The sequence below is a fragment of the Vicugna pacos genome, chromosome X (genome assembly GCF_048564905.1).
Source record: "Vicugna pacos chromosome X, VicPac4, whole genome shotgun sequence".
NCBI lineage: Eukaryota > Metazoa > Chordata > Mammalia > Artiodactyla > Camelidae > Vicugna > Vicugna pacos.
The window spans coordinates 28,984,096-29,004,311 of record NC_133023.1 but is presented as its reverse complement, the minus strand read 5'-3'; the positions used below and the strand labels follow the sequence as shown (position 1 = coordinate 29,004,311).

General features: G+C 41.5%; 1 protein-coding gene across 1 annotated transcript in view; it reads right to left on the bottom strand.

Moving 5' to 3' along the window:
• Nucleotides 1–1,265: 1,265 nt before the first annotated feature.
• CYBB (cytochrome b-245 beta chain) overlaps nucleotides 1,266–20,216 on the bottom strand; it is a 30,614-nt gene continuing 11,663 nt past the window's right edge. The window contains exons 4-13 of the mRNA XM_006211838.4: nucleotides 19,995–20,079; nucleotides 18,040–18,185; nucleotides 15,826–16,016; nucleotides 12,754–12,883; nucleotides 10,584–10,676; nucleotides 7,249–7,502; nucleotides 6,259–6,421; nucleotides 4,938–5,084; nucleotides 2,586–2,710; nucleotides 1,266–1,476 (exon numbers count right to left, since the gene is read on the bottom strand). Of these exons, the coding sequence (XP_006211900.1) occupies nucleotides 1,350–1,476; nucleotides 2,586–2,710; nucleotides 4,938–5,084; nucleotides 6,259–6,421; nucleotides 7,249–7,502; nucleotides 10,584–10,676; nucleotides 12,754–12,883; nucleotides 15,826–16,016; nucleotides 18,040–18,185; nucleotides 19,995–20,079 (1,461 nt within the window). The 3' untranslated portion in view covers nucleotides 1,266–1,349. The remainder of the gene's footprint in view (nucleotides 1,477–2,585; nucleotides 2,711–4,937; nucleotides 5,085–6,258; nucleotides 6,422–7,248; nucleotides 7,503–10,583; nucleotides 10,677–12,753; nucleotides 12,884–15,825; nucleotides 16,017–18,039; nucleotides 18,186–19,994; nucleotides 20,080–20,216) is intronic.

Below are 20,216 nucleotides of genomic sequence, written 5' to 3'. Positions count from 1 at the left end.
TTTTTAGTTCCCAGAAGTAGAAGCAGTTCTGAGGGGGTGGAGAAAACTTTTCTGGCCACACTAATAGTGATTTAGAGACTTTCAAACTCACAGATATACAGAACATTCTATTGGGTATGAATTCAAAACCTACACAGTAAGCTAGGGCTTTTAGTTTCTGGGATGTAAATGTCATCATGATGGTGATGATAACAGAACAATAAACCATTAATTACAGCAGTAAGATCCATGTTGCGTGTGTGAGTGTTTAGGTAGAACAAAGGGTGGCTGCCATTTAAAGCAGATGGGCCTGTCAGATACACATCTGTCACAATTCTCAATTTCGAATTCCTAAGTGCTGGCTAGAGGAGACCCTTTCAGGCAATAAATCAGTTCGCATCTCTTTCACAACACGGGGAGCAGGATTCAAGGAGCCAGCCAGAGTTATGACAGGCGTTCAGTTCTCTGCCCCTATCTCCCTCTCCTGCGTGCTTCAAGTCAGAATGTGAGGGAAACTCCAGGACAACCTATTGGTTACTAACCTTCGCCTGTTCTTTACTCTCAAGAGAAGCAGGTTTCTTTGGTCTCCAAGAGGATAAGAAGTGATTTCCTCAGATAATTCTGTTGAAGGCTTTCAATTAATTCTACCCTGGCACTGTATGGTTCTAAATGCCTTTTCATTCATTCATTCAACAAACTTTCATTGAGTATCCACTCTCTGTCAAGCACCAGTATAAATGCTGGGTAATACATTAATTCCAGTCACTCTAATATTCTTTTGTAGGAAGAATCTCTGACCCAGTTAGGCTGCTGTATTGGTAAACTGGAGTTCACTGTCACTATTAAGTGATGGATCACTCTCAGCATAGATAATCTCCCATTTGGAAACTTTCCTTCGATGTGACAGTAATGATAACAAAGATGGTGCCCAAGGGAAAATGAATAGCTACTTCTTTGGGGAGAGCATACAAACCTATCTCCAGGCAGCCTGGTACTGTTGAAAGATGACCAAACCTGGAGCCAGAGGGCTAGAGCCAGTCTCAGCTCCATAATCTTAGGGAAGTTACTTCACCATTTTGAGGCCCCATTTATTTTATCCTAAAAACTGAGTCTGGGAATCCTTGCCCTAACTCTCTCTGGCATTACTGTGAAGAAAAAAATGTTAATAAAATTGCTCTGAAAACCAAAAAGCCTCATACAAATGCAAATTATCATTATCAAACAATCCTTGACATTCCTTTCAGGCAAAACCATCGCATTATAGTTTCTTTTTCTCCTTTTGTTTAAAGGGGGGGACTTCTATTATTAACTGACATTATTTGGGCATTTGGCAGTACAAGCCACATTAGTTTCCTCGTGGAAGAGACCAGTTAGAAGTTTTCCTTATTGAAAATGAAATGCACCCCTCTAGGGCCAGAGTCGGAGTTGGAGATGCACTGTTTGTTGAGGGTTTCCGCCAAGGCTTCCGGTCCGCAGAGGAAAACTCCTATTCTGGTACTTTGGGGAAAGAAAGAGAAAAAAGTCAATTTCAGGCTTTGGGATGAGACAAATTATAAAGCACATTGGGGTGGGGGGTTCCTATTGATTTTAGGCCCCAGAGCAGATTCCCCTCTGCTCCTTTGTCTTTTCACAAATGACAGAGTTGAGATTACCCTGCGGGAGGGTGGCTCAGTCCTATTTGTGGGGGGCAGCTGGATACTCCAAAAGGCAGTTGACTTCTCTGAAAAATGACATTCAAGCAGGGTTTATGGAAATTTCTACCACAGAGAAAGTGGTGGTGAGTCTGTGAGTCTGTGGGCTCCTTGCCTTCAGGGCTCTGTGCCCCCAGACACTCTGGCATCTTAAATTCAGGAACAAACCTGCTTCAGGTACAGCAACTCTGCCACCAGCCTGGTGTGGCTTCATCCCTCAGCAGTTCAGACTCTAAAATAAAGCCTCGGTCCTTTAGGTGTGGTGCCAGACCAGGAGCCTCGGGGTCAGCTTTTGAAGAATGCAGATTCTTGGGCCCCACCCCACACTTACTAAGACGGTGTCTGCATTTTAAAAAGATCCCCCAAGTGACTCATATGTTCATTAACGTGTAAGAAGCAGTGGTGTAAAGAGTATATTTATGGGTGATTTCTTGAGTTTGTCATGTGTTCTAGCAAGATAGGGGATCCCCTCAAAGTTCCATGATGGCCAAACTTTAGTGAGGGCAGAAAGGACCTGGGATATCTGTCAACTTATGAGTTAGGACCCAAAAGCGATATATGAAAGTGGGGACAGTTTATCCTTAGTAATAAATACAAACCATATGGAATTATTGGAGGAGATACACGAGCGAAATTTAGGAGATGAAAGAAAAGAACTGAGCTATGGCTCTACTTGGGAGGAGCAGGGTTCAGAAAGTCTGAGGTGAGGTCTGGGAATCTTTGTTTGCAAGTCTCCAGTCAATTTTGGTGTGATTTAAAGACTCCTTCTTAGTGTCAGCAATATCTAGAACTTTCTATGGGTATGAATATAGTGATCCAGGTATTCTAGTTTCTAGAATATACAAATCCAGCCAGGTTTGGGAGCTTTATGCAGATCACAAGCCTCAAGAACACCTTAGTGGGGGAACTCCTTACTTGGGGTGTTGACCTGCAATGGTCTTGAACTCATTGTCCCAGTTGGGGCGTCCATACAGGGTCTTTTGTTTCAGGCCTGTGATCACGTCTTTCTCCTCATCGTGGTGCACAGCAAAGTGATTGGCCTGCAGGAAAGACATGAATTCAGACCAAAGAGACATGCATAAACACACGCAGATACACTCGCGTATCTCACAAACCAAGCTCTAACTACTCATTCTAACTGTATATATTTGGGGCAAGTCACCACGATGGAAGCCAGAAGGTCAACCACACTGAATGAACTAGTTCTTTCCTGCACTTTACCGTCTAGAAAGGGAGACCATGAAGTATAAACGTGAGCCATGCGATTTGTAGAATAGGGTATCATGAACACCACAGAGGAGGCACAAACATCTCCATGAGAACAAAGAAGAGACGGGGCAGGGGGGAGGATCTGGGAAGGTTTCAGGGTGGCAGCATTTGAGCCAGACTTTGAAGTGTGGGTAGGATTGAAATTATCTCACTGGTTTTCTCAGCAATTCATCTGACATTCTCTCCTCATCCAAATACACTCTTTTGGGGGAATCACTAAGAATTAAAACAATCATAGACTAAAACGCACTCAGATTTTGGTAATATAATGGACATCAAACCAAGCCTGAAGCTAGTCTGTGTGTGTGTGTGTGTGTGTGTGTGTGTGTGTGTATACGGAGTCACGTGTTGTTTTCTGTTAACAGGTATTTTTAATAAAAGTAGTTAATCCAACTTATTTAACAATGAAATGAAATCAGATTTTAAATTCACTAGACAGGGGAGGAATGATGGGGGATGGAAGAGGTTAAGAAGAGTGGTTACTCTGGTTTAACAACCTTGTAAAGGGCAAAGTTTTGCAAAGTAAAACAATTCTTTTTCAATGTAAATAAATTTCCCATTTAAAAAGTGTGTTTGGCTTTTTAAAAAACAAAATTGCCAAGCAATGTATACATTACACATTTTTTTTTACTGGGTTTCATTTTTATCAAATTTTGTTGTTGCTGTTTTGTTTCTAAATTGCAGAAGTGGCCTCTTAAAGCCACTTTTTCTGGAGCAGCAATTTTCATGGTCATGTGTCCCTAGACGTACATTTGCAACAAGACTTTTCTAAGACTTGGAGAATCTATGATAAACAATATGCCAAAACCTACATGAGAAGAAGTCAGTTTTCACAGGTACAAGGTACATGTGAAAAACGTCGAGGGTCAAGGAGCCAGTGCACGGGAGGGCGCGCTGAGACACCGGCTGCGGGCAGGCAGACCCTGGCCTTAGCGCCTCACTCCGGGGGTGAGATTATGCAGCTGCCAGGGCAAGTCATTAATGTCTGCTTATTCAGAAAGATGCTACCCTCTAGGAACTGTTAATTTATTTCTGAGTTTCTCAATCTCATCACTTTCGACATTTGGGGCCAGATAATTCTTGGCCGTGGGGGAGCTGTCTTATGAATTGTTACTATCTTATCAATAATTGTAATTGTCTTATCAATTGAAAATTGATATTTTCATTGCTAAATGTCTCAGGAGGGAGAGAGTATATATACATATACATATATACACATATGTTCTACACACATGTATCCATATGCACATACACACACGCATACATATCACCTTCATTCAATATATATTGATTCATTTATAAATGATAATCATGAACTCCTGGGAGTGGCCAAGAGAGCAGGTTCTGGAGAATTTACTACTTGGACGCCCTTGGACAAATGACCTAACCCCTTCTGGGCCTTGGCTTCCTCATCTTTCAAATGTGGATAATAGTAATAGCCACTTCATAAGGTTGCTGTGAGGATTTAATTAGACAATGTATGTAAACACTAAGACAATACTTGGCACAAGCATATGCTTAATAACTATCACCAGTTATTATTACTGTTTATTAAATGTATTGTGTATATTATAAAACATGCATAATATATATTAAAGGAATATATGTACATATATATGCGTGTATATATATATCATTACAGAGAGACAGAGACAGAGAAAGAGAAAGCTAATATTTTCTTCCCATAACCCGGTGGATCATTTTGTTCACCTGGTTCGAGACCCCTGGTGGGGCCATTGTCTGAATAAGGTCAAAGTCAGGGCTTTTATTCCTTTGTAGGCTCCTTAGCTTTGATCTGTCCCACAGACACCAACTTTGAATCTAGTCTCAACAGTCTGAACAGGTGGGGATACCAAGTGAGGGTGAATGGGCTGGATCATGGGACTCCACTGACCGTTCTTGGTAAAAACAGCACATAAGATGCTCCGATTAGCAAAGGGCAGTCCAGGATCCCTGGGCGCTATGGGAAGGACCTGAGATTTGGGATCTGGCCCTCACCTGAGACTCATCCCAGCCAGTGAGGTAGATGTTGTAGCTGAGGAAGCCGGCATTGTTCCTCTCCTGCATTTGGGTCTCCAGCAGCTGCAGCAGGTCTGCAAACCACTCAAAGGCATGTGTGTCCCGGCACAGCCAGTAGAAGTAGATCTGAAAGAGGGACAGGCCGTGCAGCAGATCATATTTAAATAGGCTCTCTCAGCCTCGACAGGGATTTCTACCCTCCCCCAACATTTCCCTGCTGCTCAGAATGCCTAGGTTTTCAGAAAGCTCTGGACACTTGACAGATTAGCTCACGTGAAACTGCTCTGGCCTTCACATGACAGGGCAGTAAATAAATAGCCTGTACTCAGAAATATGTAGCTTAAGAAGAAAACATTAGCCTGCCACTTTCCCTCTGGGTCTGCTCTTGCCCCCCAGAATCCCTGGCTTCCTCTGTACCTCCTCTCGGGAAGGCCGACAGCACCTAGATGGTGCTACTGCCAGACATGCCTGAGTTCCTAGGGGAAAAAGGAGTCCCGCCCACCCTCCCCCACGTAGAAAAGAGGGAAAGGGGAGAATGAAAAGTCAAGGAAAGCTCAATGTGCCAATTAGAGGTTATCTCTACAGTTATTAGAATGACTCAAGCTTTATTAAAGATGCCCTTTATCAGGCAATGAAACGAAACTTGTATGTGACAAAAAAAAATCTCCTGGGAATTTATTCCGAGGATTTTACTAGCCATAAGAAAGCTTAAGTGTCCTGAAAGGACAAGTCTCCTGTCCTCCCCCTGCAAATAAATGTGCTCAGGGGCGGGAAATGGAATCAATTTCAATGGCTAACACAGGATGATAGAAAAATTATTCTGTGTCCTCTCAATGGAACACAAAGGAATCATTTAAAATGATCATTATCAAGCTTGTGACAACACTGAAAAACACTATTATATATTTTAAAAAGAGCAGGACAGGAAGTTGTACCTACTCAATATATACAACTTTCAAAAGATGTAAGCATGTGGAAAAATACTGGAAGAGAATGTACAGAAAGGCTAACCATTGAACTGGGGTTGTGAATACTTTCTCTCTGTCCCAACTCTCTTTCTTCTGAATTTCTAGTAATTCTATACGAATACAGCATATTACTTTCAATAATAAACCTGCTTACATAAAAGCACATTTATTATCAGATGGCCCTTTTGCAAGAAGCCTGGCTCTCTGGAACCATCCAGAACTTGTCTTTGCTCTCCCTGGTCTCAGCCAGCCTCTGCCCTGAAGGCTCTCTCAGGCTTCGCTTAGCAGAGTGTGATGACTGCTCCAGCCCCCTGAAAAATGAAAGCACCTACCTTTTTAAGCCTCAGATTGGTGGCGTTATTGCAATACTTGTACCAGACTGACTTGAGAATGGAAGCGAAGGGCGTGACCCCAATCCCTGCTCCTACTAACATCACCACCTCGTAACTGAACACATCCTCACTGGCTGTGCCGAAGGGCCCATCAACAGCTATCCTGGAAGGAAGCATAGAAGGAGAGGTTACCGCGACATTTTATGACTGGGAGTGTGCAATGTGTCACTTCAAACTAGGACAGTGTATCGATGGGGCAGTGTCTTCTGTGAAATAGCTTTCAAGTAATCAACTCACGTGAACATTGGGATTAGAAGTAAGAAGATGAATTTTTACCTAACTGAACACATTTGGTAAATCTCAAGGCTATTGTTTTTACGTGTCCCCACCTCTCCTCACCCACAACACACACACACACACACACACACACACGTCTGTGTCTCTTACCAGGGCAGCCAACACTTGAAATTCTTGCTTACATTGTCCATTAAAGTGAGAATTGTCTATGTTGTAATAGCTGATAAACTTAATATCTGTACTTTTCAATTGTCTTTTCATTGAGTTATTTGACAAACTTTTCTTTGGCATCTACTCAGTGCCTGACACCATGTTAGGCATGTGGGAAGGAGGAGGCCAAGTGACTAACAGGCGGCGTTTACCCTCAATTAACGGATACCAATTAAATTTGAAGTATACCTTTGATTGAAAGTTATATACCTTGGCCTTGACCCTGACAAATTTAAGGGAATTTGGGAATATCCATTATTAAAATTGGATTCCAATATTTTATATTTCACAAAAGATTTATAAACACATATGCAAACATGCCACACATATAAAATGGGGAACACTGAGGTAGATGGCTCGATTTGCAGACCTTGTGTTTTGTCAGTCTCAGGGGCCAGTACGGTGAGAGATGGGAGAAGCGAAGCTGTTTAGTGACATTTTTCAGCAACTCATGCCCCTTTGTGATAGGTGCTTTGTACTCACTTAGGTAGTTTCCAGGCATCTTGAAACTCCTGCTTATCACAGCCACAGGCCTGGAACAGTCCCTCTGTCCAGTCCCCAACGATGCGGATATGGATGCTAAAGAAATCTTCCTCAGGGGCCGAGGTCAGTGTGAAAGGGTGCCACTCCAGCTTGGACACCGCGGGGCACTTGACAAAGATGTACTGTCCCACCTCCATCTTGAATCCCTTCTTCTTCATCTGTAGCTCGATGGTTTTGAAAGGGTGAGTGACCACCTGTGGAACAAAACATGTCTCTGGAAACTACACTTTCCCCCAATACTTGCCTCTCAAGGGCTGAGCTAAGATGCCCCACCCAGTTCCTTTCTTCGGGGCCAACACAGCAGTCCCTCCAGCCAAAGTGTCTCTCTCTCTCATTGGGAAGTGCCCTCGGCTGTAGCCCATGGCCAACAATGAACTGAGGCGGGGATACAAAGGCCTGGCCCCTGTCCTCACTTTGGGACAACTCCCAGGGGCCACCCCAACTCCAGCACTTCCTGTACGGTCAGCTGGGCTGCAGTTGCAACGACATGGACGGTCAGCAGGTTCCCTCCTCGAGTCCTGCCTTTCTTTTCTTTTATAGGTTCATCTCCTGAGAACACACCCCAGCAGACCTTCTGCATGCAGTTCTCTGTCTGAGTCTTTGCTAGGGAATCCAACCTAAGACACCAGCCTATGGTGATTTTTTTTCTCTAAGAAGTCAAGGCAGTTGCTAGGAACAGGAAGGAGAAATGGTTTCCTGCTCAGCCTTCCTGTCTCCCCAGGGGATGATCAAGAGTCTCAGCAGCTGCATAGAAGAAGAAGGACACCCCACTGGCTAGTTATATAGCAATAGCCCCCAAACCAAGCCTAATGTGCTGGTTCTGAGTCACCTTGAACCTGCCTGACTCCCTACCTAGGGAATATACCATCCAGCTCTCCCAAAGCCAGGCCCCACCCACCTGCTGCCATCCTCATTCTCCATATAAATGAATGTTCATGACAGCTTCATTTATAATAGCAAAAAAACTGCAAACAGTCCAAGTGTCCATCAGCTGGTGAACTGATAAATAGTTTTTGAAAATAGAACACAACAAAAAGCTTTCATTGTAATACAGAAAGTAACATACTGTTTCTTTGATAATTTCTGAGATCCTAGAAGGACTTCATATGTACAACTAAAAATAAACCAAGTGACGTCAAAGGAAAGAAAAATCAATAGAAACAAAATAGCAGCTTCTTAACACTGACTGATACTGCTGAGTGAGCTTTTCTTTTTGAGAGTGAGGAGGAGCAGGAGAATGGAAATCCTTTTAATAAAAATTGCCAAACATTTCTAAAACTTGTGATTTAAATATAACTTATGTGATAAATACAGTGGAATACTACTCAGCCATAAAAAAGAATGAAATAATGCCATTTGCAGCAACATGGATGGATCTAGATCATCATACCTAAGTGAAGTAAGTCAGACAGAGAAAGACAAATACCATATGATATCACTTATATGTGGAATCTACACTATACTACAAATGAACTTACAAAACAGAAACAGACTCACAGACATAAAAAACAAACTTATGGTTACCAAAGGGGAAAGGGGGGAGGAATAAATTAGGAGGTTGGGATTAGCAGATACAAACTACTATATATAAAATAGATAAATAGATCAACAATAAGGTCTTATTGTATAGCACAGGAAACTACAGTCAATCTTATAATAAACTGTAATGGAAAATACTATGAAAAAGAATATATATGTATGTAACAATCACTTTGCTATTTATGAGAAACTAAAACAACATTGTAAATTTTTTCTTTGCTTTTGTTTGTTGGTTGGTTTTTTCTTGGAGGGAGGTAATTAGGTTTCTTTATTATTATTTTTTTAATTTAACTGGAGGTACTGGGGATCGAACCCATGACCTCCTGCATGCTAAGCATGTGCTCTACCACTGAGCTATACCTACCCCCACAACACTGTAAATTAACTATACTTCAATAAAAAATATAACTTATATGACAAGGCTATAATCAACTTCCTTTCATCACTGAAAGAAGGAGTTGTAAAGCTTCATTTTGAAGACAGAAAATAAAAATTTATGAAAATTACTTTGAAAATTATGTTTACCATGTCACAATTTTGTGTGGTGAAAACAATTTTTACCATATTATAATTTTGCTACTAGAGGCAAAATTGGGAGAAAAGGGAATGCAACGTACTAGTGGACAGCATCGTCACCGGAATACTTTTGTATAGCACCTTGTCTCTTATGAGTGTTCACATGAGAAGAAAATGAGTATCTATTTTCTTCACAAGAAAACAAGTTTCCTTTAGAAATATGCATAAGGGAAATACTTGCCTGGTTAGTTGGTTCTAGCCTAGTAAGGGAAATTTTGTGGTGGCTATTTTGCTGATCTGTGGGCTTTTTCACATAGTACAATATAAATATCATAAAAGGAGAACTGTTGTGGCTTCCTATATTTCAAGATTTCCAATGCCAGCTGGACTAACTTTACTATGACCTTCCATAGAGGCCAAGAAAGAAAAGCTAAGGTGGTGGACAGGAGGAACTTGTGTGTTTTGCAAAAACAATCCATGGTAAGCTTTTGCTAAATACTTTTTGAACTGAATTGAATTGAATTAAATTTTGTTTGATAAAAAGACTTATGCCTGATGTTTCCTGAAACTGTAACAAGGAGATTCCATTTCTATGTATTTAGTGGTAAGAAGCAGCATAGACGCGTGGGGAAAAAAAAACTACTATATATTTGGAGTTAGCAGACTCAATTCTAAATGTAGTTTAATTATTAGCTTGCTTGAGACTTTGGTCATTTTAACTCTGATATTCTGCGATTACAAACAAAGCACAGAAAAGGAGGTATAGAGGACCTGGGAAACTATCTCAATCTCAATCAGACCTACCCTTGGTTCCCTGGTTCTTTCGGTATCTGAGTATTTTAAGGCTCAGTGTATGCCCTTTGAACTCACCTCTTCTGTTTCTTCACTCTTAACTAATCACCATCATCACTCGACGCCCCACCCCCTATACACACACACACAGAGATAGACACACAGACACACACATACAGGAGATTTATTTACACAAAACACTTGGGTTCATTTTTCTACAGAGAATGTTAACTTCTAGTTTTCCCAATTAAAAGGCCCAATCATTTGACTATCAAGGTAGGTACACGCCACAACCTGTAGGTCATCTCGCTGCCCTAAGTTTAACCAAAAGAAACCAAAGAGAGGTCTGACCAATGATATAGAGAACTTAGGCAGACTTGGCCATGATATAGTTAGATACTATTAGTAATTCCTAAACCAGCCAATACCTTGGTGATGACCACCTTCTGCTGAGATCGCCAAAACCGTACCAGCCTCTCACAGAGATACAGGAACATGGGCCCCACTATCCATTTCCAAGTCTGTAATCAGAGGAAAGAATGAAAAAAGGATGTGTTAAGGGTGGTAGCTAATTAAAGATTCATGGGACAAAACATTTTAGAAGTCAAGTTAATCTTTGTCGGCTTGTTTATATAGTTGATATTAGATTAGTCAATTTCTTCTACAAAGGAATGCATGAAAATATCTAAAATTGAAAGAGATTTTTGAGCCAGTAAAAATGAACATTCTCCTTGGCCACATTGGGGAACTGTATCTACAGTATGAAACTTTCCCAAGAGGAACTGCCCACAAGAATGGGATTTCCTCCTCTTGTCGCAATAGTAGTTGCAATAACCCTACAGCAGAGTAAGGCTGGTTTCGGAATTAATATTTCTCTAAAGGATAGCATTTCACCAACATTATATTTTTAGTGCAACTTTGCAATTACTTTCTCTCAGTCACATAGTCAAAGCTTAATTTTTTTGCAAGATGAGAAACTTCATGCAAGAATTTAGCCATTTTCCCAATATCCTGGCAATTTCCAGGAGCTATACAATGCACTTGCTGAACAGGGACAGACCCAAAGATTTTCCAATTTCTTAGAGTCCCCTCCTGCCAGAATCTGCAGTATTTCAAAACACTGGAATTACCCTGTGGCATTTTTGGCTATATAAAAATATTTAGGCTAAACAGATCCATCCTAGGACTCAGTCAGCTAGGTTCCTAGTTGAGTATCTGAAGTAGCAAAGAATTTTAGAAGGCAATCTAAAATATGACATCCTAGAATGGATTCCAAGGAGGAAAAAAAAATCACAGAGTGCTTCCTATAGCCTCACATATGATCTTTCTATTAAATGTTTAAAGAAACTTATTGTTGGAAGTTGAAAACACCCATATGTCCCTATCTCCAGCCAAAGTTAAACAAAAATCTGCCCAGAAGTCATAAATGCTCTGCTACTGGCCTCTATTTTCATGGGGCAGGTCTTTAAAACAATCTGGCATCATCTATCCATTTCCTGGTTACCACGCGGGGCCCCCTTAAACGGAGCCAGGTCTCGGACATTGCCTCTAACATCCCCAGAAACTCATCTCCAGCTCATAAGAGCACCTGCAATACTTTTAATCCTTTCTATCGATGTCTGCATGCAGTTCACTGATGTGTCTGGTTGCTTTCATTAATGAGCAAGGATGCTTAAAGATGTTAAGTCCTCAGACAGCATGCTCTTTCTAGAGGAAGAGTACTCCTGTATTAGGAGAGTAGGAAAAAAGGAAGGAGAAAATGGGATGGGAAATTTGCTTGTACCTTATATTGTGCCTATGGGAAAAATAATCCTGTCCAGAAGCCCTGTACACATGTTGATTTTTGCTGAGTTTTATACCAATGGCTAGCATAATAACCAATCAAGCATATTGCTTGTCAATGGAGGAAAAGGTGTGAAGATCACAGGGCCCACTTCTCACTCTGGCGCAGAGACACTGAGCATATACAAAATGGAGCCCTTCAGCGTTCCCAGCAGGAGCTCTCAATGAAAGGTGAATATTTCAGCATCTTTTCCCTTGGTCATCCTTGCCACACCCCTGCTCTACCATGCAGTGCCATTGGGTGTTGGCATGAACCTGGTGCTCCAGCCCCCTTCATGCCGCATAGACAGGACCTCCTGATACCTAATGGCGGCCCTATGTGCCACCTCACAAGTTTCCTTCCCAGCTTTCAAAGCTGCATTCAAAGCCTTACTTCCTGGTATCTGAAGAGGCTCCTGGTTCCTTATAAGTCATTATCTGAGCTTTCCAGGATGGAATCCCTCAGAAAACCATGAACGAGTATTATTGTGGCCCTTGCATCCAGAAGAGAAGAGATGGAACTTCTTGAACCCAAAGCAGTTTAAAAACAATTCTTTTCCAAGCTTTATATTAGGATGCTCATAACAGACCAATTTCAAGATTACTTTTCAAGAAATAATTTGGACAATAAGCATAGCAGACAAACACTGGATACTTAATTTAGCAGTTCCGTGATATTCGTAATTGATGACTCCATGACATTTGTGTGTATTTCTTAGACACAGTTTAAAGACTGTCAGTCATGAAACTATAACAGCCACAGCAAACAGTACCTACCATAGGAGGGCTTCCAGAGAACTCTGGGATTGGGCATTTGTCTATTTTTCCCCATTGTGAGATGTTTTGATAACATTGTTCTGGTTTGTGTTCCGACAAACTCCTTGACGTCTGCCGACGTACAATTCGCCTGGGGAGGAAATGTAAGTCCACATCATTTAGAAACAAGAAATTAAGCTCTTAGTTTTGTGAGATTCTGGGCATATTTTAGGTATTCTTATATGAGTTGTGTACTTTTCACTTAAAAGTAACATCCTATTGCCCCCTCCAAATAGATTAGAGGAAGGGAAAGAAAATATGTGGTCTTCAGCAACAGAAAACAAATATGTACAGTGGCACAAAGGATATTTATATGTGACAGTATAGACAGTAAATTTTGAATAATCAGCACATGTTTTCTTCAAGGGAACATTTATGCTTCTGTTTTGAGTATTATTTTCATCTGTAAACAAACAAAAACAAAAACTTCTAATCTAACAGTGACTGCTGGCCCATACCCTTTGTGCAAATTAGAACAAGATGCCCCCTCTGTGACGACAGTCCTGTAGGCAAAGGGCTTGGCCAGCAGAGCATGGGCTAATTTCATCCCTTTAGCCAGGCACTCTTGTAGAGTCGACAACCCATACAATCATACAGAGCAGCCCTGAGGCTTGGTACAAAACCTTCATTTGTTGTTTCCAAATTGTTTAAATTAAACCAAAAGGTTGAAATCCACTTAAGATGATTTAAATTTGGAGAGATTATGACATTCTCACAGACATCAACACTGATGGCATGTCCCTTGAAGTGCTCAGAGCCCATTCACTTCAATTCAATAAATATTAATTGAGCAACTACTGAAATACAAGACAATGCAGGTTTAGTGGGAACCAAGGGAGGGAGGCACAATGTTGAGTAAGTCACGTCCTTGACTTCAAAGAACATAAATGGCAAGATCTTCAGAATATGTAAGAAGACACCCAGCAAGCCCCTTGTGAAAGTTTGTGCCGTTTGGTATATTCAGAGAATTTTTTTTATTGAAGTATAGTCAGTTACAATGGGTCAATTTCTGGTGTATAGCACAATGTCTCAGCCACGCATATTCATGCATACGCAGAGAATGTTTTAATTCAAGGTCGTTAACCATTGCTTTCTATCCCTAGGTCTTGGGGAAGAGAATTACCATGTGTTGAGCATCTATTATGTGCCAGCCCTGGGGAAAGGCCCTGAACACAAATTATCTCCATTCATCCTTATAACAAGCCTGAAATGTAAGTATTAGGACCCTCATTTTACATATGAGGACACCGAGGCTTAAAGAGACTAGGTAACTAGAATCAGAATGATTTGGTGAAAACAATTCTGGACCCAAGCCAGACAGCCTTGGTTTCACATCCCAGGTCCACCCCTTACTAGTTTGGTGGCCTTGGGCAAGTTATTTAACTTCTTTGGAACCTCAGTTTCTTCAGCTAGAAAATAGGTATAAGTACCTCACTAAAAGTTTACTGTAGTAATCAACTGGAATGATGCATTTAAAAAAAAAACAACCCAGACACAAAGTAAGAGTCCAACAAATAATAACTATTAAAGTTCTTAACGCCCAGGTTCCCAGGGGGAGCAAGTGATAGAAGAGAAAAAAAAAAGAAAAAAAAAAAACAACAGATTTTCTCCTTCTCTTCTCAACGCCAGGACCAGAAGTCAGAAAATCTAGATTTGAACCCTAGTTCAACTGCTCCAAGCCACGAGACTGCATAAGTGGCAGATATTCATCAAATGGAGAATGGGTAAGTCTCTCTCTTCTGCCTGCTCCAGAGAACACATATCTAGGAAGCTATACAGATGTAAAGTGGCAGAATTACTAAACTAGAAAGTGGAAGAGATTCAGTTTGCTTTTTTCCGTGAAACAACTGGATTAGGACCAAGTCCCATTTAAAGATACTCGAATGCTTTAGAAGAGTTCCAGAGAGCCTTTGACTACACACATTTTTCAGGGCTTAGAAAGAGTTGACCAGGGGTCAGAGTCAGTGAGTCCATCAAAAGTGCACACGAGAGGTTGCCACACGCTGCTTCTCCCCACCCTTCCCGTTTTCACACTCAGGTCTCGGCCACTTGTAGGCTGACTTGACTCAGAGCAGAGTCACTGAACCTTGAGCACTTACTTCCTCTACCCTTAGTTATCTGGTGCACCATACCCACCAGGGAACTTCCCAGGCCTGCTTTTGCGTGCAGGTGGGAGAATCAGCTAGTGTGAAACAGTAGAAAAAGGAAGCCTGGTATTAAAAAGGAGTCACAATGAGACAAATGCTCCCCCCAACACCTCCAGGCACCGTGTGTCTCTATGAGAGCCTTTATCATCCCCTCCCTTAGCCCATCTGGGCTCCAATCCCAGCTATGCCACTTATAAACTGGGTGGCTTGGCTACATATTTTAACTTTTTTAGTCTGTTTCCTTGTCTACGATTTCCCCCAAGAAAATGGGGATAGTAACAGCATCTCTACCTTTTGGAGATTAAAAGAAATCTTTCACGTCTGTAACAAGTGCTCAACAGAAGCCAGCTCTTAACCTTTATTATATTAGGATGCTTGAAGGCATAACCATGTGTTTCTCCTTCTAGCATTCCCCACAGAGCCTGAGATCGGTCCTCATACCCAAGAGGCAATCAATGAACGACTGTCTTGAATCAAATCTCACTGAACTCCAGCAAACCCTTTCACTTGATTAATCATTCTGCTCTCTGGTTTGGGAGTTTGTCTAATTTACTAGTGATTAAGCCACAGGAAACATAATTTCAGACATCCAGGACCTTACCAGCTCTCTCAACATGTTTTATATGGGCTTGCAAAGATATTCAAAACTTTGGTATATTCTTCAAACTTGCTCTAAATAAGTGCACTATGAATAGCTATTAGTTGGGACCAGAAACTAAAGTGGCGTTGAGTGGTTTCTATCAAAGTGACTTCTGTTTTCCCCTCCCATTCTCTCAGCAGGCAGGCTGACCACACACAGAAAAAGAGGTCACTGTGACTTTAACAGGGCATCACACCTGGGAACTGAGGGACACAATGTACTTGGCATTGGAGTTTAAATACTCACTCAGCTCCATGGATGGCGAGACCAATGAAGAAGATCACAAAGAGATGGTGTGTGTACCAGAACACTTCAAAGTAAGACCTCCGGATGGTTTTGGTGGAGGAGGTGATAATTAATATGAGGCACAGCGTGATGACGATTCCGGTGATGCCTGCCAACCGAGTCACAGCCACATACAGGCCTCCTTCAGGATTCTGTAACACACACACACACACACACACACACACACACACACACATTATTTGGAGGCTCTCAAATGCAGAACTATTTATAAAGTGCCCAGTGTATAGGGCAATAGGTATTTTCAGTCCCCCTTTAGATCACCCTAACCACTCCCCCACAGAATGATATAGACTTGGAATAGATATTTCCAAATTTTAAAAAGTCTTAAAGTGGTTGAGGTATCATAGGAAACATGAATTGATACACAGAATTAGTTCTAAGGGAGGATCAAATAAAGGAACTTTGTCAACTCCTAAAAGGGTCTGAAGCTCTTTCTCCCTTTGATTTGGAGAAGTGCCACAGTGCTTAGTTTGTAAATGTGTTCTGGGCATGCCTAACGTCTCAGGCTCATCCCTCACCCTGGGGTGAGGAGCCGTGGGCAGGTGACTTAGAAAGACTGTCCTCCAGAAGAAACTAGTAAGGGAACGGTGACTAGGACAGGAAGGAGCAGTGAGCCAAGTAAGAGAATGATCTCAGGCCAGATCTTCAGCCTGGTCCTGCAGGGAACTGTGGAGGGTGAGCTACACTTCTGAGTTGGGCTTCCATGGCCTGCACCCATCAGTTATTGGTTAAGAGCCGCTCAGGGAGAGGTAGCTCTCCAGGCCCTTTCAGATCTCTGAGCCTGTGGGCAAAGGGACTCCAATAGCCCCAGGGCAGTTCTCTGAGGAGGAACCACGGATACAGGAAATTGAAAGTGAAAGCACACAGAGGGGTCGGGGAGCCCAGACACAGTCAAATGGATCCAACGAGATCTGAGCACGGCTCGGCAGTGTCAGCTCACCTGATGTGTTCACACTGGCTCCCTTATGTGTCATGGTACAAACGATGGACAACATAAAAGAAAACTTATCCAAGACATTATAGAAGAAGAATTTCTTATTTTGTTCGATGCTGTTCAATTCTGTCCCTAAATAGACTAGGCAAGTGTTTTTCATATCAGCCTGAGGATAATTATTCCTTCAAAATTAAGGGACTTTTCTGGTAATCTATTCTAACTGGACAAGGAAACACATTTGGAACTCGGTGTATAGTCGTGTGATACGGCCCTCGTCCCAAGCCACGGGGTACATGAAGATGATTTAGAGCTTCTCTCTCTGAGCGTAGAAAGCTTCGACTGCTGGAAAGGAGTTCTTGCCTGTGGATAACCCCAAATGGCTGCCCCCGGAGCAGTTAGCAGATACAGGCCACCTCTGAGATGTTGTAGTCGAGAAGGAGAAGCATCACGGACCACTGTCAGCTGGTGGCTGGCCTGCTAGTAACACCTAGGCTGGAGGGTTTCCTATTTCACGTAAACAACTTCATAGAACACTAACATCAGACAAGGTCATTCTGTGACTGTGATGGAGTGAGACAAAAACAAGACCACTCTGAAGTCATGTCTGAGCCAAGACAAAAACGGGTGACTGCTGCTTCTTGGCCTATTACAGATCTAACCCCATTCTTCTGCCTTAAAAAAAAATTACTAAGATACCCAATGCTGGAATTCTGACCCAGTTCCTGACCATACCTGACCCAGAGCAAATGCCTGCTTCCGGGAACTCCTCCCAAATTATCTAACACAAGCCCAAGTCCCACAACAAGCCTCTCTCAACACCCTCCTGAGATGCCCCAGACTTCCTTATGGTGTGAGTTCTCTTAGCTGCAATAAATGATAAACCCAATTTTGTCTGACTGGACTATGTTCTTGGCTTTCTTTGACTGTTGGGCATTGTCACAGGTAAGCCTGAGTTACTCCAGGCTCCATGTAGACACGTTCTTACAGGTGAGCTTAAGAAATTGGAAAACATCTGGTGACCCTCCACATATGGGATCAGGAGTGTGGGAGATGTTTTCTCTGTGCCCCTATTCTTAGAACCTGTAGACTTGTCCCTCTGATAGTTTGTCAACTTTTGTCATTGTTGGTGTTCTGACGAAGTTGAGTTCTTCACTCACTGAAATCGAATCCTCAGTTGTAACGGCCTAGGGAACATCGGAAATGGGATATAAGAGGCTTACCTTGATTCTGTCTCGTGCAAAATTGAGGTAAGATTCGCCAGGCTTATCTCCAATCTCAGAGAGTGCTATTGAATAAGGATCTGAATTGTTGACTCGGGCATTCACACACCACTCCACATTAAATAGATGTGCAATGGTGTGAATCGCTAAAGACGGCAAAGAAGAGAAAGAAAGAGAGTGAAGGGTATGCGGGATTTTCTTTTAAGTTGGGTTTCTGGCTATAGCCCCTGACCCTACGATAAGTTACACAGAGACCTAGAAATGGCCCAGGATACTTATAAACAAGAACTGGGTCTTCAGGATCAGACAGGCAAGGCAATTCTCCTGGCTGAGTAACTCTCTAGTTATGAGATTGTAGCCAAGTTACTTAACCTCTCTGGTTTCAATTTCCTCGTTTATAAAATGAAGATGGTGAACTACATGAGTCTAAAGACTCAGCCAAGTCCTAAGATTCTCAGAATAACCTTGGTCCTTGAGAATATTTAGATATGCTCTTGTTCTTTCTCCCCCACTGATGTATTTGTACCCAAACAAGAAGACAGTCGTGTAATGTATTCCTCTGGCTGGCCCATTCACCTGACTCTGACATTACTCCAGAGAGAGATGACAAAATTTTATTGAATACAAACCAATGGCCATAAGAATGAATCTCTTTTTAAAGATTGCATTCTTTGTTTAACAAGCAGTAACATTGGACTTAATAGGCGCCAAGCACTGTCCTAAATGCTTTATAAGTACTTTATACTTACGTTGATCCAATGATGTAGGGACTATCATCATCTCATCTTACATTTGAAAAAACTGGAGCATAACTTGCTTTAGTTTTTGAGGGGGATAATTAGGTTTGTTCTTTAATTATAATTTTTAATGGAGGTACTGGGGATTGAACCCAGGACCTTGTGCATGCTGAGCACGCGCTCTACCACTGAGCTATACCCTCCACCCTCTACATTGCTTTAAAATCTTGCTCAAGGTCACCAAGCCAGGAAGTAGTGGAGTTAAGAGTCAAATCCAAGCAGTTTGGTACACAAATCCAGTACACAGTGCTGCTTTCTAATAAGATTTTATCATACATTTCACTCTTGAAACATTTCATTTGCCACAGCACAGAAAGCCCGCATGACCTACTAGTAGGAGGTGAGAAACCCAGTTGAATGCCTGTAACCTAAGCTTATTTTACCCAGGCTAGGGGAAAACTCCTTAACAGTAGAGTAAAAGCCTTTTTTGTTCACCACTGTGCATGCATGCTTGCCTACTGTCTGGTACATCAATTATTTATTAAGTGAATTAGTGAAGATTTGATAAGGGTCCCAGATACAGCTTCTTATACCAACACCAACACCTTAATAATTATAATAATAGCACAAAATATACAATGCATATAAACACACAAATACCATTATGTGTGTGTATATATAAATATATATATGTAAACAATGATAATAAAGAAAATTGTTAGCTGATAAGGGCTATCTTAAGAGATTCTCAAAGGCTGTGGCCCTCGTAGGGTTACTGCAAGAAAACCATGAATCTACATGTTCTACCAAGAATTTTTTTAAGTGAATGAATGATATGAAATTCATATTTCAGTGTCTCTAAATAAAGTTTGATTGGTACATGCTGAAAAAAAAGAATGAATAAAAGCTCTCATATGTGGATTAACAAAGAATTTTGATATGAAAACGTGTGGAAAAGGGTGAAGACACTGGGATTTTATCAGAAGAGCCTAAGATAAAAAAGTTTTAAGACCTGAAAGAATAAATCCTAATGTTGAGATGGCAGAGAGAGTGGTGAATATTTTTTAACAGAACTCATATAAAAAATACAACATATCCAATAACGACCTAATCTCCCCATAAAGGCCAACCTCTTATTTTAAATCTTAAAAAAAAAAATAGAGGGGACTCTCCGGTTCCATGTTTTCTTTGCAATCTCAGATATCTCAGTGAACTTACCAGTGTGAAGTGCAATCATCCAGGCCACCATTTTATGAAAGGTGAGGTTCCTGTCCAATTGTCTTCGAATTCTTGTTGAGCAGCACTTTGGATTAAAGGCAAAAGAATGAAATAGTAATTGTTATTCTTGAAAACAAGAAGGTTTTCTCTGTGTCAGGCATTAGGCATATATCATCTCATTTAATTCTTACAACCACCCATTTGATAGATGAGAAAACCGAG